Raw genomic sequence first — 15746 nt, forward strand, 5'->3', positions numbered from 1 at the left:
CAGCCTAGAATCAGGCAGAAAGCCTGGAGGGGCCAGCTCATGGAAGGGTGGTTCTCCTGTGTACTCTGACCCATGTGGTGGGAAAGGATGTTTTATGAGAGCTCTCTTTGCATCCGAAACAGGAGGAGCAGCATGCTATGAGTTTCAGGACAGATTATAATCGGTCTTGAGGGGAGAGGAAGGTGGAGCTGGCAAAGTCAAGAAGAGGTTGAGGAGACACAGAAGGAAGGGGCTCCCATTTTCCTCTTGCATGGCGCAAGTGTTGCATTTATTTAAATATTCTTTATCAATAAAAAAACGGGAGTCAGATATCAGGGTAAGAACCTGAATGATCAGAGAAGTGGCAGAGAAGCAACCATTGACCTCCTATCTCTTCTGTTCCTCCATCCAAAAGAAATGAGATCCTCTTTAAATCCTGCCTTATTACTTCCTATCTCTTTGTCTGTCCTTGGTCTTCCAAAACCTCTATGATTAATTTTGGTCAACTAGAAGCTAGCTCCTGATTCACAACAAACTTTATTGTCAGAATGTAATCAAAATATCACACATTTCTCCCTTTTGTCTAAATTAAAAGAGAGGGTTTTAACTCTAACATAGTAAGACAATGTACAATAAGAACAATTACCAGGGAAGAATTACATTCATAATGTTCAGTACATTTGCATTTGGCAAATTCAGAGAAAATACTCTATTATCTATCCTATCTTGGTGAGTCCAAAGTTTGGTACCTAATGCACTATCTATCCTAACTTGTATTACCAGCCCAAACTATCCTTTCATGTCTCTCGGCCTGACACACTTTACATCTATTATGAGTTTCTTTTCTGAATTTGATAACAATGAAAATTATAACTATCTAGCCTTCAATTCTATCAGAGACCCGAGAAGGACATAATATTACTTGTGTAAACAGAAAGTGCAGAACAGACAACTTCCAAAACTATAGAAATGACAGAAACAGCTGGCTGCCTGGACACTCACCCAAGGTTCTTCTGCAACTCTAGGGCATCCATCTTCCACCTACAGGCCTAGAATACCTGACAGACTTTTCTGTGAAGCAGGAATTTTGAAGGACTGTTCCACTTTGTCTTGGCAAAGTTTATTAGTCACTTTCTTTTGTGTCCTGCTTGTCCAATTAGAACAGCAAACTGTCAGCAGTTCAGGCAAGGGCATTTTCTTGCCCAGTGGCTTTTGCTGCCAAGAAAGCAAACTCCATGTGGAGTTTCTTAGATGCCCATCATCTTCTCCGAAGTAGATTGGTGCTGCCAGGAGCAGACATGTCTCATTGTCATAAATAATCTTATATTATTAAAACATCTTAAATGCTATATTCTGTAAGTCTCTGAAGTGTTTGAAGTCCACCTGTTTGACCTTGAAAACATACCTAACATGACTACAAATTTGATTGTAATAACTACTAACTACTAACATGCATTTCTTTATTATCCTAAGTAGTTTGTAATAATAACTTTCAAGGACTAGAAATGCACATTACTCTGTTAAATGAGCTGCATAGGTACAATACCTTAAACAAGAGTAGAAACATATGTACAGTATGTTCTAACAAAAATAACTTTAAATATGTATCAATATACAAAAATATCTTAAACAAGGATAGAAACATATATACAGTGTAACAAAACTAACCTTAAATTCGTATCAGTATACAAAAATCCACACCAATGTAAAACATTTAAGTGGTTATTTTTTTGGTTTAAGAGTAGATTCGGTAATCTACCCCTTTATCCCATCATTTCTGTATTGTCTCCTTTTGTTTTCAGAACAAGATCCTTGGTCTAATTTCCTTTGTTCAGCTTTTTTTCTTGGTCATTACCGATAACAACTTGTAACGAACCCCTCTAAACAGTGATAAATAGCCACAATCCACTGAATGACCCAAAATTATCTGCCTCACTTCTTGGGAATGTGGGCATTATGTTCTCTAGATTTTTTTTGTTATCTGGGATGGGGGGGGCAACAGCATCTCTAGGAGACCCTGAGAAAATTGAGATAATGGTCAAGTCTGGGAGATCTAGCTGTATCATTTGTTGCCAGTCTCTGTGTAACGGGAAAGTGTAGGGTCTATCTGAAATCCTGGCTGGAGTAGTGCTTAAGGCTGAACCATCTCAACTAGCTACCTTGAAACTGTCCTGAGCAGTTTGCATCCAAAGCTGATCTTTGGGTGGTTGTCAGCTTAGTGGTGTTACCCACCCATGTGGAATTGTTGTGTGGTCCCATCATCCTTTTAGAGACTTCAGAGGTCACTGTTAGGAATGGCCGTGGTTCATTGCTGAAAACTTAGACATTTTATGTGTCAGATGTGGTAGTTCTTGGAAAGGTTAAAGGACCATTTGTTAAGTACATCCAGAGTATACAAACTTAATTCCTAGTTACCTGATAGAGACTCAAACCTGAAATCATGTACAGAAAGCTAGATGAAGCCTTTTTCTGGAATTAGTTAGTGCTCAATATGATCACTAATATCATGACAGAAAGTTTATATATATATATATATATATATATTAATCTTACAAACTTTAAGATAATATTTATACCTTAAGAAAAGCTTTCAAAGGTCAAAATAAAACCAAAGGATTATGAGATTAGTGATAATAGAATAGTCCCTTAAATTTGGTTTTTCTTTTATCCCATACCAGGTAGCTCTCCTGACATGAGACAGAGATTTTAGATTTTTCTTTAAGAAGCATGCTTGGGTTTAGAGAAGGAGAGAGCCATGTTCCAATTCCAAAGCCAGCTTTAATTTTTAATTGCACTGGGACTACAAGAGGATCATTTATCTTATATGTCTGTAGAGAATAGCAGAAACAAACATTTGGGAAGATTTATGAAATTTTGTTCTGTTGGAAATGTGATATACCATCAGGCCAATTTACTCTTCTTGAGACATTTTCTCTGCGTGATTTGTCCTTTTTCTTCAGATGTCTGACTTGTCCGGTGTTCTTCAGATTCCTTAATTGGATGCCTTCATTCTCCTGGACAGACAAAAATAAAACCCAGTCCCAGCCCTAACTTTGGGAATTTTCCTTTTTGGAAGGTTATATCTGATCAAATGAAAAGCATTTGTTAGTCTTATAAATTAGTTTAGATTGAATGGCCACAATGATTGATGAACTATCGTCTCTTTTGATCAAGAGGTCTCTTCTGTTCGAATATAATCTTTATCAATTTTGATGGTATCCGTATTTTTTTCTTCTCCTGTGGAAACAAAAAGAAAACCTCTTCCCCAGTGTAACACATGTCCTGGCTTCCATTCTGAGGTCAATCCATCCTTGAAGTACACAGGCTGATTTAATTCAACAGTTTTTTTTCTCTTGTCCAATGTCTCGCCACAGCTGTCATTCCTTTCTCACTGGCATTTAAGAAATTTAAAGTTATTTAATAAAGCATTGCACAACCTATCTCTGGGGGCCCTTATTACCCCTTTCTGTTTATTAAGCATAGCTTTTAAAATGTGATGAGATCTTTCTATAACTGTTTGCTCTGTAGGATTTTGTGGTAAACCTATAATATGCTTTATGTTGTAATATGCAGAAAAGCTATTTTCATTTTACTAGAGACCTATGCTGGAGCATCGTCAGTCTTAATTTGTATCCCCATGATGGCCATAAGTCTTAAGAAATGTATAATTACAGAATCAGCCCTTTCAGAACTCAAGGCAGTTGCGTATTGAAATACTAACTGTGTAGCTATGGAATGGTGTACACATTTTAATTTTTCAAACTCTATAAAATGAAACGCATCCATTTGCCAAATTTCATTTTTTTGAGTGTCCTTTGGGTTACTCCCTGCAGGTAGTGGAGTTTGGTTATACAAAGAACAAGTAGGACATTTCCTTATAATTTCCTTGGCTTGTTGCCAAGTGATAGAAACAACAGTCATAGAGAACCACTGAGAACTAACAGACCGACAAACAGAAACTTAGCCACAGTATCTGTCCTAGTTAGGGTAACTATTGCTGTCATCAAACACCAGGACCAAGGCAAGTTGGGGAGGAAAAGGTTTATTTGGCTTACACTTCCACATCACTGTTAATCATGGAATGAGGTCAGGACAAGAACTCCAAAAGGGCAGGAAATTAGAGGCAGGAGCTGATGCAGAGGCCATGGAGGAGCGCTGCTTGCTTACTGGCTTGTTCCTCATGGCTTGCTCAGCCTGCTTTTTTATAGAACCCAGGACCATCTTCTCCGGGGGGGGGGGGGGGGATCGCTCACAATGGGCTGGGCCCTTCCCCATCAATCACTATTAAGAAAATTCCCTACAGTCTGGTCTTATGGCGGCAGTCTCTCAAAGGAGGTTCCCTCTTTTCCAGTGACTCTAGCTCGTGTCAAGTTTTGGCATCAAACTAGCCAGCACAGTGGTAGAGGGAATCAGTGGAATAAATAACAACCTCCCCAGATCTAAGAAGAAAGGAGGCTGGGCGTGGAAGAGTATGTCTGTAAACCTGGTGCTCAGGAGGCTGAGGCAGGAGAGAGTTCAAACCCAGCGTGACCCTGTAGGAAAAAAAAAAAGAGGAGGGAGTAACAGGAGACAGAGAATTCACCTTCATAGCTGCGAGGCAAGCAGGCTTTACTTGAAGCTGATTTCTGGAACTAGTGCTGCAAATACAGACTGTGATGTTGAGCCTGCTTGGACGAATGTAGTCAGAACTGAAAGGGCTGGGCTTGCCTCACGAAGTGGAGCTCTGGTGAGGCTGTGGCCTGCAGTTCCAGGCGTGTGACTGGGCTGGGTCTGTTCCTCCGTTGGTCGTGTGCTGGCCTAGTGTGAAGCCCTAGGCTCGATCCCCTGCACCTATAATTTCAACACTCAAGGGTTAGAGGGCAAAAGGTTGAAGTCTATCCTTAGCGACATAGTGAGTTTGGGGCTAGCCTGGACTACCTGAGAACCTGTCTCAAAATATTTTTTCCCTATGCACATGCAACTTCCTCTATGTAAAAGGTAAATGCATTGTATTATTAACCATGTGGACACATATGGTTGCATTCGTTTCTATAAGAAACTTTTCTCTTTAGGGATATGGGACCCATTTTCTCCTTTCTTTCTCTTTTAGATGATCGATTTCCTGATTACGGCAAAGTGGAATTTGTATTTTCCTATGGGCCAGAGAAAATTCAAGGTACAGATGACGTTCTAGCCCTTTCCCTGCAGCCTTGCCTGTCCCCACCTCATTCTCAGCATCCTCCCACTGGCCAGCTCGATAAACACGATGGTACTTTAGAGGTGGGTCAAGGTACAGGACCAGGGCATCAGAGTGGACCTCCAGCTAAACCTGATCCAGCTCCTTAACTTCAATATAACAAAAATAAATGCAGACAGCGAGGTGCTGAGTTGCCGAAACTGTTCTGGTCCCTGTAGGTCACCATCTTGTTATATTCAGAGACTGAGGGCCTTGGCAGAAGGAAGGGACAGCCAGAACACATTCCGAGGTGTTGGGTGGATTGTGGGTATTTATGAACCAAAGTGGCTCAACCTGAAGGCCAGTTTAATAATAACCTTTCTTCCTCTTGACTCTAAATATGGAGACCAGTTGCTCTTCATCTTATTTGAGAACAGAATGGGGGGAGATGAAGTTAGGTTACAGGCAGAGGGACCCTGAGTAGACTAAAGAAAGGACTGCCAGGCCAGGATGACAGGCTACCCTGGATGGCCTGGCCACTGGCTGTGTTGACTCTGAGGTTGCAAAAGAGACTGGCCTGTTCTTATGACTGTCTGTCTGGAATAGGGGGCATCTTAAGTGGAGTCAGGGGCATACCTGCGATGACCTTTTCCAGGCTGTGTCCTCTCAGTGTCCTGCCTGTGATTTCCCTGCTGTCCCCTCTTACAGGTGGTCCAGGACAAGCCTGTCCCCTACCCCTTCTCCAACCCTTGCTCCTGCCCCAGGGCTGTAGATATTATAGGAGCAGCTACCCAGTGGGTGCAGACATGCTCCCTCTAGGGTGTGTGTGTCGGGGGGGGGGGTTCTTTCTTTATCAGTGCCCTGTGTTAATCTGCCCCTATGACCTGGGGCAGGAGCCTGGATTCTTCAGGTAACCCAAGTCATTGTCCCACCCTAGACATTCAAGACAGCAAACGGTTCCTCAGGGATGGCCCAGAGGGGAGCTCACTAGTCTTTTGCTTCACTAAATGCTCATCTCTTTCCTTCTGTCCCCTCTGTCTCCTGCTGGCTCCCCACAGGCATGGAACACCTGGAGAATGGGCCTAGCGTATCTGTAGACTATAACACCTCGGACCCCCTCATCCGGTGGGATTCCTATGACAACTTCAATGAACATCGTGAGGATGGCATGGAGGGTAGGCGACCCACGAGTGCCAGGCTCTCACCAAACTGGGTAGCCCTGGCCTGTGAAACCTTGGTTCTCTGGGGTCTTTGTAGAAGGCGGCTATAAGTGCAGCTGGAAGTACCTATTCCGTCTCTTTGGAACCTGCCCTCAGGTGTCTCCAGGCTGTGTCTGTATTTGTAGAGGCCAGAGCAGGGATATGTATATGAAGTATTTGGGGACCTAATAGTATATATAAGGATCCAGTGAAAATATCTGAGAACTCGATGTGGCATTCCAAGATGCAAAAGGGAGAAAAAAAGCTGTAGAGTGGGTACGGTGTCTGTGCCTACTCAACGTGCCTGAAAACACAACGTATTTCCTGCTCAGCTGCGCTCAGGTGTGCTCTGGGGAGTTCTGTGGCCGGTCCATCGGTTTGTTTGGCTCTTGGAATACGTAGGAGGTTGAGGGGCAGAGTCTCTGAAAATGTGCTTGCTAGATTGAGCACAAAGCCTTGCAATGCCACCCTGGCTTTGGCCCTTGGCTTGTTTTCGGATTCAGCCACAGGAAGGCAGGATGTTAGAGTAGGTGGGAGCATCCCCTGCATCTGTCTTCAGAATTGGGGTAACTGAGGTCTTCTGAGAGGTGGGAACATGGCTTGCTCCTCAGACCCAGGCTGTGCTCTCTCAAGGACACCAGCGACAACCTCCTTCCACAGCAAAGCCAGATGGGGCTTGCTCTAGTGATGGAGTGGTACCCAGGAGGGAGAACCTGGCCTGGGACTCTCACCTGTTTCCCTCCACTCCGCTCTCCCGTCGCCCTTGCCCAGGCATCCTGTGGGGCTCTGACCTGGAAGCCATGCTGCAGCCATCAGCAGATGTCAGACAGACCCGAGGAGGGAGGCTAGGTTAGAATTCAGGGGTTCCACGGGAGTGCGTTTATGCGTGGCACTGCCAGGTTGGTGGCTTGCCCTCGTACCCTCTCGGGGGCCTTCTTCTCCTACTCTGGTCCTTGTCCCCCACACCCAGCTTCCATCTTCCGAGTGGCTGAGGGGCCTGGGTGTGGGGTGGAATAGAGGATAGAATGGATTGTCTCCGCAGCTGCCGCCAGCAGCCTCCTTGTTTTCCATGTTGGGGAAGTTTGCATTTTTAACAAGAACACTTGGCAATTTGAAGGAATTTTTAATGCCTCGCCATTTCTCCCTGGTACAGAGTCGATGCGGTGATAATGTAAAAATATTTCGTGAGCGCTAACGTGCCAAGAGAATCAAAGGTAGAATAATTAAGGGCTGTAAGGATGGATGGAGCCAGCTAGAGGGAAGGAAGAGGAACAGGGCTAGGGTCTGAGGGGAACCTGGAGTAACAGGTTCAGAGGACAGGCAGGACAGAGCAGGGAGACCCTGGCTGGCTCTGCAGCCCTCACTCCATGATGAACATCCCCAGCAGGGGATGGAGCTGGCAGGACCTTGGGCCAGTAACGAGGTCAGCTGGTCCTATCAGGACAGAGGGGCTACTATATGCAGGCAGAGAAGCTGGCCCTTTGCCTGTAGAGGGGCAGATTAGGGATTTGCTGTCCTCTTCCATGCCTGGCCTGACAGCCTAGGGTGGAACAGTTGCCGGGAAGTAGCTGCCCTGTGCTCTGACTGTGTGTGTCTTGCGGCCTGGCCCTGGGCTGCATTCCCACTGGGCCTGGAGACCACCAAGGCTAGCCCAAAGATTGTGTTCCAGTCTTGTCCTCATCTGGGGGCCTTTCCGTGGAAGGCTCTTTATCTTGGAACCCAAAGGGTAAAGGACTCTGTGTGTGTGTGTGTGTGTGTGTATTACGCATGTGTACATGCATGTGTGTGTGTGTGTGTGTGTGTGTGTGTGTAATGGTTAAGAGGAGGAAGCAGGGACTGCTTAGACTGCCTGTCACCTTGGTTGTGGGGAACACGTGGTTCATCTGTACTTAGGCTGGGAGGAGGAGGCAGTGAGGGAAGAGAGGAAAAAGAAGGAAGCCCGTATTGGAAGTAGACTCTGTCCAGGGATGATGGCCAGGGAGAGAAGTACCTGCCATCTCAGGGACTTCTTCTTGGGGGTCTGTGGTCCTAGGTGTCTTGGGTAACCATCCGAAGGCACCACAGGTGGGCCCTAATGGACAGACATTTGCTCTCATGGTTCTGGATTCTGAGACCAGGGCTGGCGTCCCTGAGGCCTATCCTGTCAGTGTGTAGACTCTGCCCTTGCCCTGTGTCCACGTGTGTCCCCCTTGTGTGTCTATATCCTGATCTTCTCTTTATGTAGGACCCGCCTCAGTGGCTTTCTTTTGCCATAACCAATTCTTTCTTCAGCTACTGCACTGTGAAGCCTGTGGCCCAGAGGGGATGGCTCAACCCATCATGTGTAGGATGGAACTTTCTGTGTTCCATGCAGCTGGACATCCAGGCTCAGTTTTCTGAGTAGGGAGAAATGAGAATTCTGGGTTGTGGTGGAGAGTTGTCTGGCTCCTGCTGCCCTTCTCTCGAAGCTGCCTCCACCTCCCTCTGGGTTGGTGTGGAGCCAGTCAGATTGGCCCTGGCTCACACCGCAGTTGGAGCATCCAGGAGTCCCATTAGCTCTTTGGCCCGAGCTCTGAGCCCCCGTGCCCAGGTCCCAGCACCTCTTGGATGGGGGCGGGGGGTAGGACTTTGTTTTTGTCTATGCTGCAAGGAGCACTGTCCAAATTCTCCCAGAGGGTTCCAAGACACCACTTTCTGAAACAAGTTCCAGTAGCAGGGTGGGGTGGCCTCTGCTCCTGAGGAGCTGAGGAGCCAGGAAGCTGAGCTGACCCAGTGCCCTCCACTTGCTGTCCTCTGACTTCTTGGCCATTAGCTAATGGGAGTTAGTATGGGGATCAGGGCTAGTGCTGGGTAAATGGGAGCATAGAAGCAGATTCTCAGACTGGAAGCCAGGGTGAAGGGAGAAGGGAAATTCATCTCATGCCTAATGGGGGTGGCAAGGATGCTGTTATCTGTCACTTCTGGGTTGCGCTCGTGTGAGGTACCCAGTGTAGGTGGCAAGGGATTTGGTTTGATGTCCAAGCTTTTGGGTTCTTGGGATCTGAGGAAAACCACATATTTTCTCAGGGGAGAGTTCTAATCTTTCTTCAGTTTTTCTGTCTCAGCTGAGAAGAGTCCCTCATCTACTGTCAGGAGTCCCTAGTCTGGGTTGAGCTTGTCTAAGGAATGACTTTTTTGAGAGGGAGGGAGGGAGGAAGGGAGGGAGAGAGAGAGAGAGAGAGAGAGAGAGAGAGAGAGAGAGAGAGAGAGAGAGATGGGAGGAAGATAGGGGAGGGGAAGATGCCTCAAACAGGTAACAAATGAGGAGAAAGACACAGAGGAATGACCCAGAGAGATGGAGAGGAAGATCTGAGCCAAGGGTCCTGGACATCCCTGATGACCCCTTCCTGTGGGTCTTTACTTTTAGTTCGCATAGACATAGAATGTAGGGGGGCTGGAGAGTTGGCTCAGAGTTGAGCATGCTGGCTGCTCTTCCATAAGAGGATGTGAGTTCAATTCCCAGCATCCAAATGGTGGCTCACAGTGTCTGTGACTCCAGTTCCAGGGGCCCTGATACTCTCTTCTGATCTCTGAAGGCCCCAGGCACACAGATGGTGCATATACACACATGTAGGAAAAACATCCACACACAGAAAATAAAATAAAGATTAAAAGAAAGAAATAGGATGTAGGAGTAGACAGCATTTCTTCTCATTTTGAGCTCAACCAATGTTTTCTTTGGGGGCCAAAAAGAGGATGAGATGGTCCTGACTCAATTATCTTCTCAACTCTTGAGTTCCAGGGGGGAGTGAAATGGCAGAGTAGTTGCATCAGTCAGCATAGGCCAGCAGAAGCTGCAGTAACAAACATCCCCATTCACATGGCTTCCTCCAGTCAACCATGCTCCCTGCTCAAGGTATCTGTCCACCAAGGATAGGAATAGGCTTCTGTTCATCCTAGTTTCCCTAGTGAGGGGGGCTTCATCTAGAAGTGTCTCTCTCATTGATGCCACTTGTCTGTAAAACAGGTACCATAACAGGACCTTCCACCTAGGAGTGGTGCGTTGGAGTCAGGGAGGGTCGGTGCCAGAAGCAGAGTGTTTGCTAAGTGCTATGTTGGCAGGACTCTGTCTGTGGCAGCCCTGCTGGAGTAGATAAGACAAAGATAGGGTTTTATGAGTCCTGCTCTGCTGAGAGACCCCTGACCCTTTCTCCTCTTCTCTACGGGAATCATCTACATCTGACCCTCTCTTGGGACTAGGACACTTGCCTCCAATGTCTGGAGAGTTACCCTCCCTCAGCCTTCAGGTTCCTGATGACTGAGTTAAGGGAACTGGATTCCTAAGGGTCAGCTCTAAAGAAGGATGCTGCTGCAGCTGCTGCTGGCGGTGACTGTGAGAGACTAATAGCACATTCCGGGTGCTGGATGGTTTTGGTTAACCCCCCAGACTCCATTGGCCAAGCACTGTCTGTCATCTCTAGGCCTAGCTGGAGCATGTAGGAGGTGATTATAAAGCCACTTGGTTTCTTTCACCTCTGTCATTTTTCTCTACTCTGCACTGCCCTGTCCCCATGATGCTAAGGCCAGTTCCATTTTTTTCTCGGGTTACTCTGACATGATGGAAGATCCAAAGTGTTGGTAAATTCAGACGTCAGTTCAGAGTTGGCAGCTCACCTTGTCAGCTGGCCATCACTGTGTGTGCGCACATGTGCCCGTGGCAGGTTTGTGTTTGTGCAGTGTGCACGGGCACACATATACACATGTTTATGTGCATGTGTGTGTGCTTAAAGGACATAGAAAGTTTGCTCTTCCTAACATGAACATTTCAAGCTAGGGAAAGAGGAGGTGATGGACATTCTAGAACTTTCTTGCTTGCTGGGCATCATTGGGAGGATGAGCAAGTCACCTTTAATTCGGAAGATTGTAGGTTTGAGGCTCTTGAGTCCCTTGTCAGCAGATCTGGAGACTTCTCAGGTAACCTGGTAGCTTCTCTGGCCGTTCCTTAGTCCCTGTGCTGTCCTCCTGGCTCCCTTGGGTAGAGAGACCCTGAGATGTGAGCGCTGTATGGGTATTTGAGAGATGTGGGTACCTGCAGTGACAGTGACGTGTATAGACATGAAATGGCCGCTGGGAGGATTCTGGGTTCCTCTTTTTATCCCCTTTAAAGAAGAGTCGTCTCCAATATGCTGGACCAATCAGTGGATTCAAACACAAGATTGGTGTGACCCCCATGACCCAGCATCTGCCAGCCACCTGCCTAGCATTGCTTTCCCTTGGGCTGGGGCTGGCTGGCCCTGTCCCGATGCCCTTGGTCCCTCGACTGGTCCGTCCTGCACTGCTGCTGGCAGGCTTGGGCAGCAGTCTGCATCCAGAGCACGTGGTAAGCTGATCCCTTCCCTGCTGAATGGGTCTTTGGTCTCTCAATCTCTGCCATCGGGAGGAGGTGGAAGGCTGGAGCCACACTCTGCGCAGTGCCAAGCTTGCTGCCTGCAGCCCAGTGCCCAGATGGAGGCTGGGGACAAGGAACATGTTCTCTGTCCCCTCAGGCCCTGCTCCCCTTCCTTTCCTGCCAGACCTGGAGATGAATGTAAGTGACCTGGCCCCAGCCTAGGGTACCATTTCCTCATCCATAACCAAGATATGGGATTTAAGTTCCCATTGATCACATGCTTTTCTGACCTACTAAATATGCTTCCCGTCTATCCTCCCCTCTTCCATCTTCCCCTCTCCCATTATTCCCCTCATCCCCCCTTACCTCTGTTCTTCTACCTTCCACTGTTTCCATCCTTCCCTTCCTCATCCTCTCCATCCACCCTCCCCTCCTCCATTCTTCCTCCCTCTCCCCTTTCTTTTTATCCCTCTCTTCCCCCAGTTCTTAGTCAATCACTTACTACAAGTAGTAGGCTATTAGTCCTGGGGATGATTCGGGACAGGAGTAGGGGGTGTCACATAAGTTTCCCAGCCATCCTGAACCCACAGCCAAATGGGGAAGGGTCCTAGCCAGGTGATGACGCCTGACTCAGAGCAGCTGGCTTCATCACAAGGGGCTGGGCCCTGGCAATGGATATAGCGTCATTTCTCAGATCTAAAAGTCAGGGACACTGATCAAAGTCTAGATAGCTGAGGTTAAGAAAAAGCACTCAAGGCCAGGTGTGGTAGCTGAGGCAGGAGGAAAAGCCTTTTTAGAAAAAAGAAATTAACAGCGATCACGTCAGCCCGGCTTTCCTGAAGGCTGAGTCTTTAGCGAATGCCTCTATAGATCTGTGTGAGGTAAGGGTGAATAGAACGAGGGCAGGGTGGGGGTTGAGGGGGGGAAGGTACAGATGCTGTCTGCTGCTCAGGGTGAGTTCATGCTTCCTCAGCCACACCTGGGCCCTGTTGCTTATTGCCTCCCTGCTGTTCAAGGTACAGGGCTTTCTCTCTTTAGATTTCAGTCTTTCAGAGATCCCTTTTCTAGGAGACTAAGAGCTGGATGATGTTGCAGCGGAGCGAGCCCTGACCTCTTGACTGGCAGACTGTCTAACAGGGGAACAGCGTAGACATGTCCTAGGTCACTGGGCCCTCAGATTTTACCTGGGCAGTGGCAATTGTTACCAGCCATCTCTAGTAGCTGTTGACCCCCGGGAGGGCTTCAGACTGCCTTAGAATCCAGACCCTCAGTGGGGAGGAGACTTCTCAGCACTGGGGTGTCTGTCCCTGCTTTGGGGATCCTTGGTCTCACTCCCTGTCCTGAATGTTTGCCGGGGGTGACACCCGAGGCTGGTGCAGAGTGTCTGCCCTCCGCCTCACTGGTCAGCAGCTCCATTGCTGACTGTCCGGCCCTGTTCTGGGTACCTGTCCCCTCAGCAGCTTCATCAAGGAGCTGCTGTCTGTCCCCGGCCTCCTGGGGACCTTTCATGCTACAGAGTCATGCTTCCTGCTGCAGAGCCTCGCCCTCCGGGCTCTCTTCTGGCCTGCTTTCTATCCCACTGACAGTTTGGGGGCTGTTTTAGGGAAATTGTTTCAAGAGATCTAGGTCTGGCAGAGGATCAGTGCTTTCCTGGATGCCATCCCTCCCTCCACTTCCCAGGCTGCCCATGGGTGATTTATCTTTTCTAACCTCCTTTCCTTTCCACGCCCCCTTCCTGCCAGACCTCCCAGCCTCGTGAAGCTTATGGGCTTCAGCAACAGATTGGTTCTCTCAGGAATGTGGAAGTGCCTCCTAGTGTCCTATTGGGGAAGGGTCTCAGGACAAAGGGTCAGTCCCTAGGTGGGCAGGGCCCTGAGGATAGGTGCTAGCATGGGCTTGGGGTTTGGGCTGCTCTCAAGTCCTAGCTCTGCCTCCTGCCTTTTGTTGGCCCTCGGCAAGGTGCTCAGCCTTTGAGCCTCAATATTCCCATCTTCAAAATGGAGAGAAGGAAACTACCTGGTTTAGGACAACGACTTATAGGTTTATCACGAAGCCTTGCCTCTCCGAGGGACCTTGTAAAACACCTCTGGAAGTGAGTCAGACAGCTCTCTAGACATCCCAGCTAGAAGCAGACCTTTAAATCAGACCTTTGGCTCCTTGTCCAGTGTCGGCTCTCACTGTCCTAATGCAGGCTGCACCCCCCGCCCCGCCCGGGTTGGCTCATTTCTTGGGGTTCACTTCCCAGGCTGGGTCTGCACTCCAGCACTGGTCACAGCCGCTCCAAATACCACATGTCAGAATATAGATGAGAAAAGGCATGGTTCTAGGTCAACCATGAGCCCACCGTACTGAGTGGAGGAGGGGAGGGAGCGCAGATCACCTGTGGTGGGTGGCACCTGGGCCCCTCAGTAGCATTGCACCCTCAGTCCCCAGGCATTTGTTGAGGGCCTGCATATGCGGGCCCCTTGATTCCCCATTTGCTGAGGACAGAACAATGAGGGAAACAAGAGCCCAGGGCTTGTATTTTGGTGGAAGAAGGCAGATGGTTTAAAAGAAAATCAGGGACTAGGGTGATGGCTCAATAAAGTGCCTGCAGAACCGTGAGGATCTGCATTTGACCCCCAGAGCCTATGTAGATGTCTGGCATGATGGTGGCATGTGCTTGTGATCCCAACATGGTAAGGCAGAGATGGGAGGATTCCTGGGGCTTGCTGACCAAGCAGCTTAGCCTACTTCATAAGTTTCAAAAAAAAAAAAAAAAAAAAAAAGAAAGAAAAAGAAAAGAAGAAAAGATAGACAGCACCTAAGGAACAACATCCGCGGTTGCCCTCTGACCTCCACGCACACACATGCATATCTGCACAAATACACACACACAGAATTAAAGGCACAGGCATGTAAGAAAGTATCTCAGTATGTTATGAGACAAGAGACACTTGAGCTCTGTTCGTGAAAGAGTGATTGGGATGGGCAGTCGGCATGGCAGTTAGACATTTAAACACAGGGATTACCCATTTTAGGTCTTACGAAGCGGACAGCAAAGACTGGAAGAGGATTGAGCTGCCCAGGTATATAACCAGGGAAGAACATTCCAGGTGATGGGAATAAGAAGTGCAGAAGTCCTGGGCCAGGAGCCCAGATGTCTGGGGATCATAAGTGGGGGCTGGTGTGGCTTAAATGGCGGCTGTGATAGAAAACGTTCCATCTAATGGAGGTCAGGTCACTTCGGATCTGTAGCCATTGTGCTGATTGCAATGACTTTTCCCCTAAGCTCTTCCACCAGATGGTAGATGATGATGATCTTCCCAGATAGCACATCAGAGGTTTCTCTCTCTCTTTTTTTTAACTGCATAATATTCTACCATACCTATGTGCCGTGTTTTATTCATGAAAATTCATAGTATTTTCTTGAAAACCTAGATTTAAGTAACCGATCTTTTAGGTTATTTCCAGCCTGGCTTTTTTGTTTCTAGAGAAGTTGTCATGGGCCGTCTTGGGAATGTACTGTTTTTAATTTGTGCAAGTCACAGGCCACCTTTCCCAGGGGGTCGGTCAGTGACAGGTTGGCCTCCTTAAAGGCTGTACTAATTGACATTTGCAGCCAGAGGGCAATCTGTTCCCATACTGTGTTCACCCCCTGGGCATAGATACTGTAGAAGAGCCAGGACTTCTTTACCTCTGCCCGTGGCCTGTGAGCCAGGTAGTTTTCCCTCGGTTTCACAGATGAAGTAGCAAGCACAGAGATTAAGGTTCCCTAGCAGTGTTTGCACAGCCAGATGAGGGATGGAGCCGGAGTTCTGGTACCCACTGTCCATCATCCCAACACTTCTCCCTATTTCTTCACGTGAGCAGGAGTCTAGGGGAACCCTGCCCTCCTGTCCCACGCGGCTTTGAGGTTTGGAACCCTAGGAGCAAGGAAGGCCCTGAGTTAAAACAGGAAACCTGCCTGTCAGCCCACGGCTGTGCCTGTATCATGGACACCCTTGCAGACCAGTGGCAGGGCAGGAGTGGCTTGCCTCGGCAAGCTGGAGCCACAGCTGCCGTTTCACTTGTCCCCCTCCCATTA

The 15746-nt window shown here is 47.9% G+C and overlaps 1 protein-coding gene across 9 annotated transcripts in view; it reads left to right on the plus strand.

Moving 5' to 3' along the window:
- Tns1 (tensin 1) overlaps positions 1-15746 on the plus strand; it is a 222497-nt gene that overhangs the window by 144917 nt on the left and 61834 nt on the right. For all 9 annotated transcript variants that reach the window (XM_057762193.1, XM_057762194.1, XM_057762195.1 and 6 more), the window contains 2 exons: positions 5069-5134; positions 6193-6309. In XM_057762193.1, the coding sequence (XP_057618176.1) occupies positions 5069-5134; positions 6193-6309 (183 nt within the window). The remainder of the gene's footprint in view (positions 1-5068; positions 5135-6192; positions 6310-15746) is intronic.

The sequence above is a fragment of the Chionomys nivalis genome, chromosome 2 (genome assembly GCF_950005125.1).
Source record: "Chionomys nivalis chromosome 2, mChiNiv1.1, whole genome shotgun sequence".
NCBI lineage: Eukaryota > Metazoa > Chordata > Mammalia > Rodentia > Cricetidae > Chionomys > Chionomys nivalis.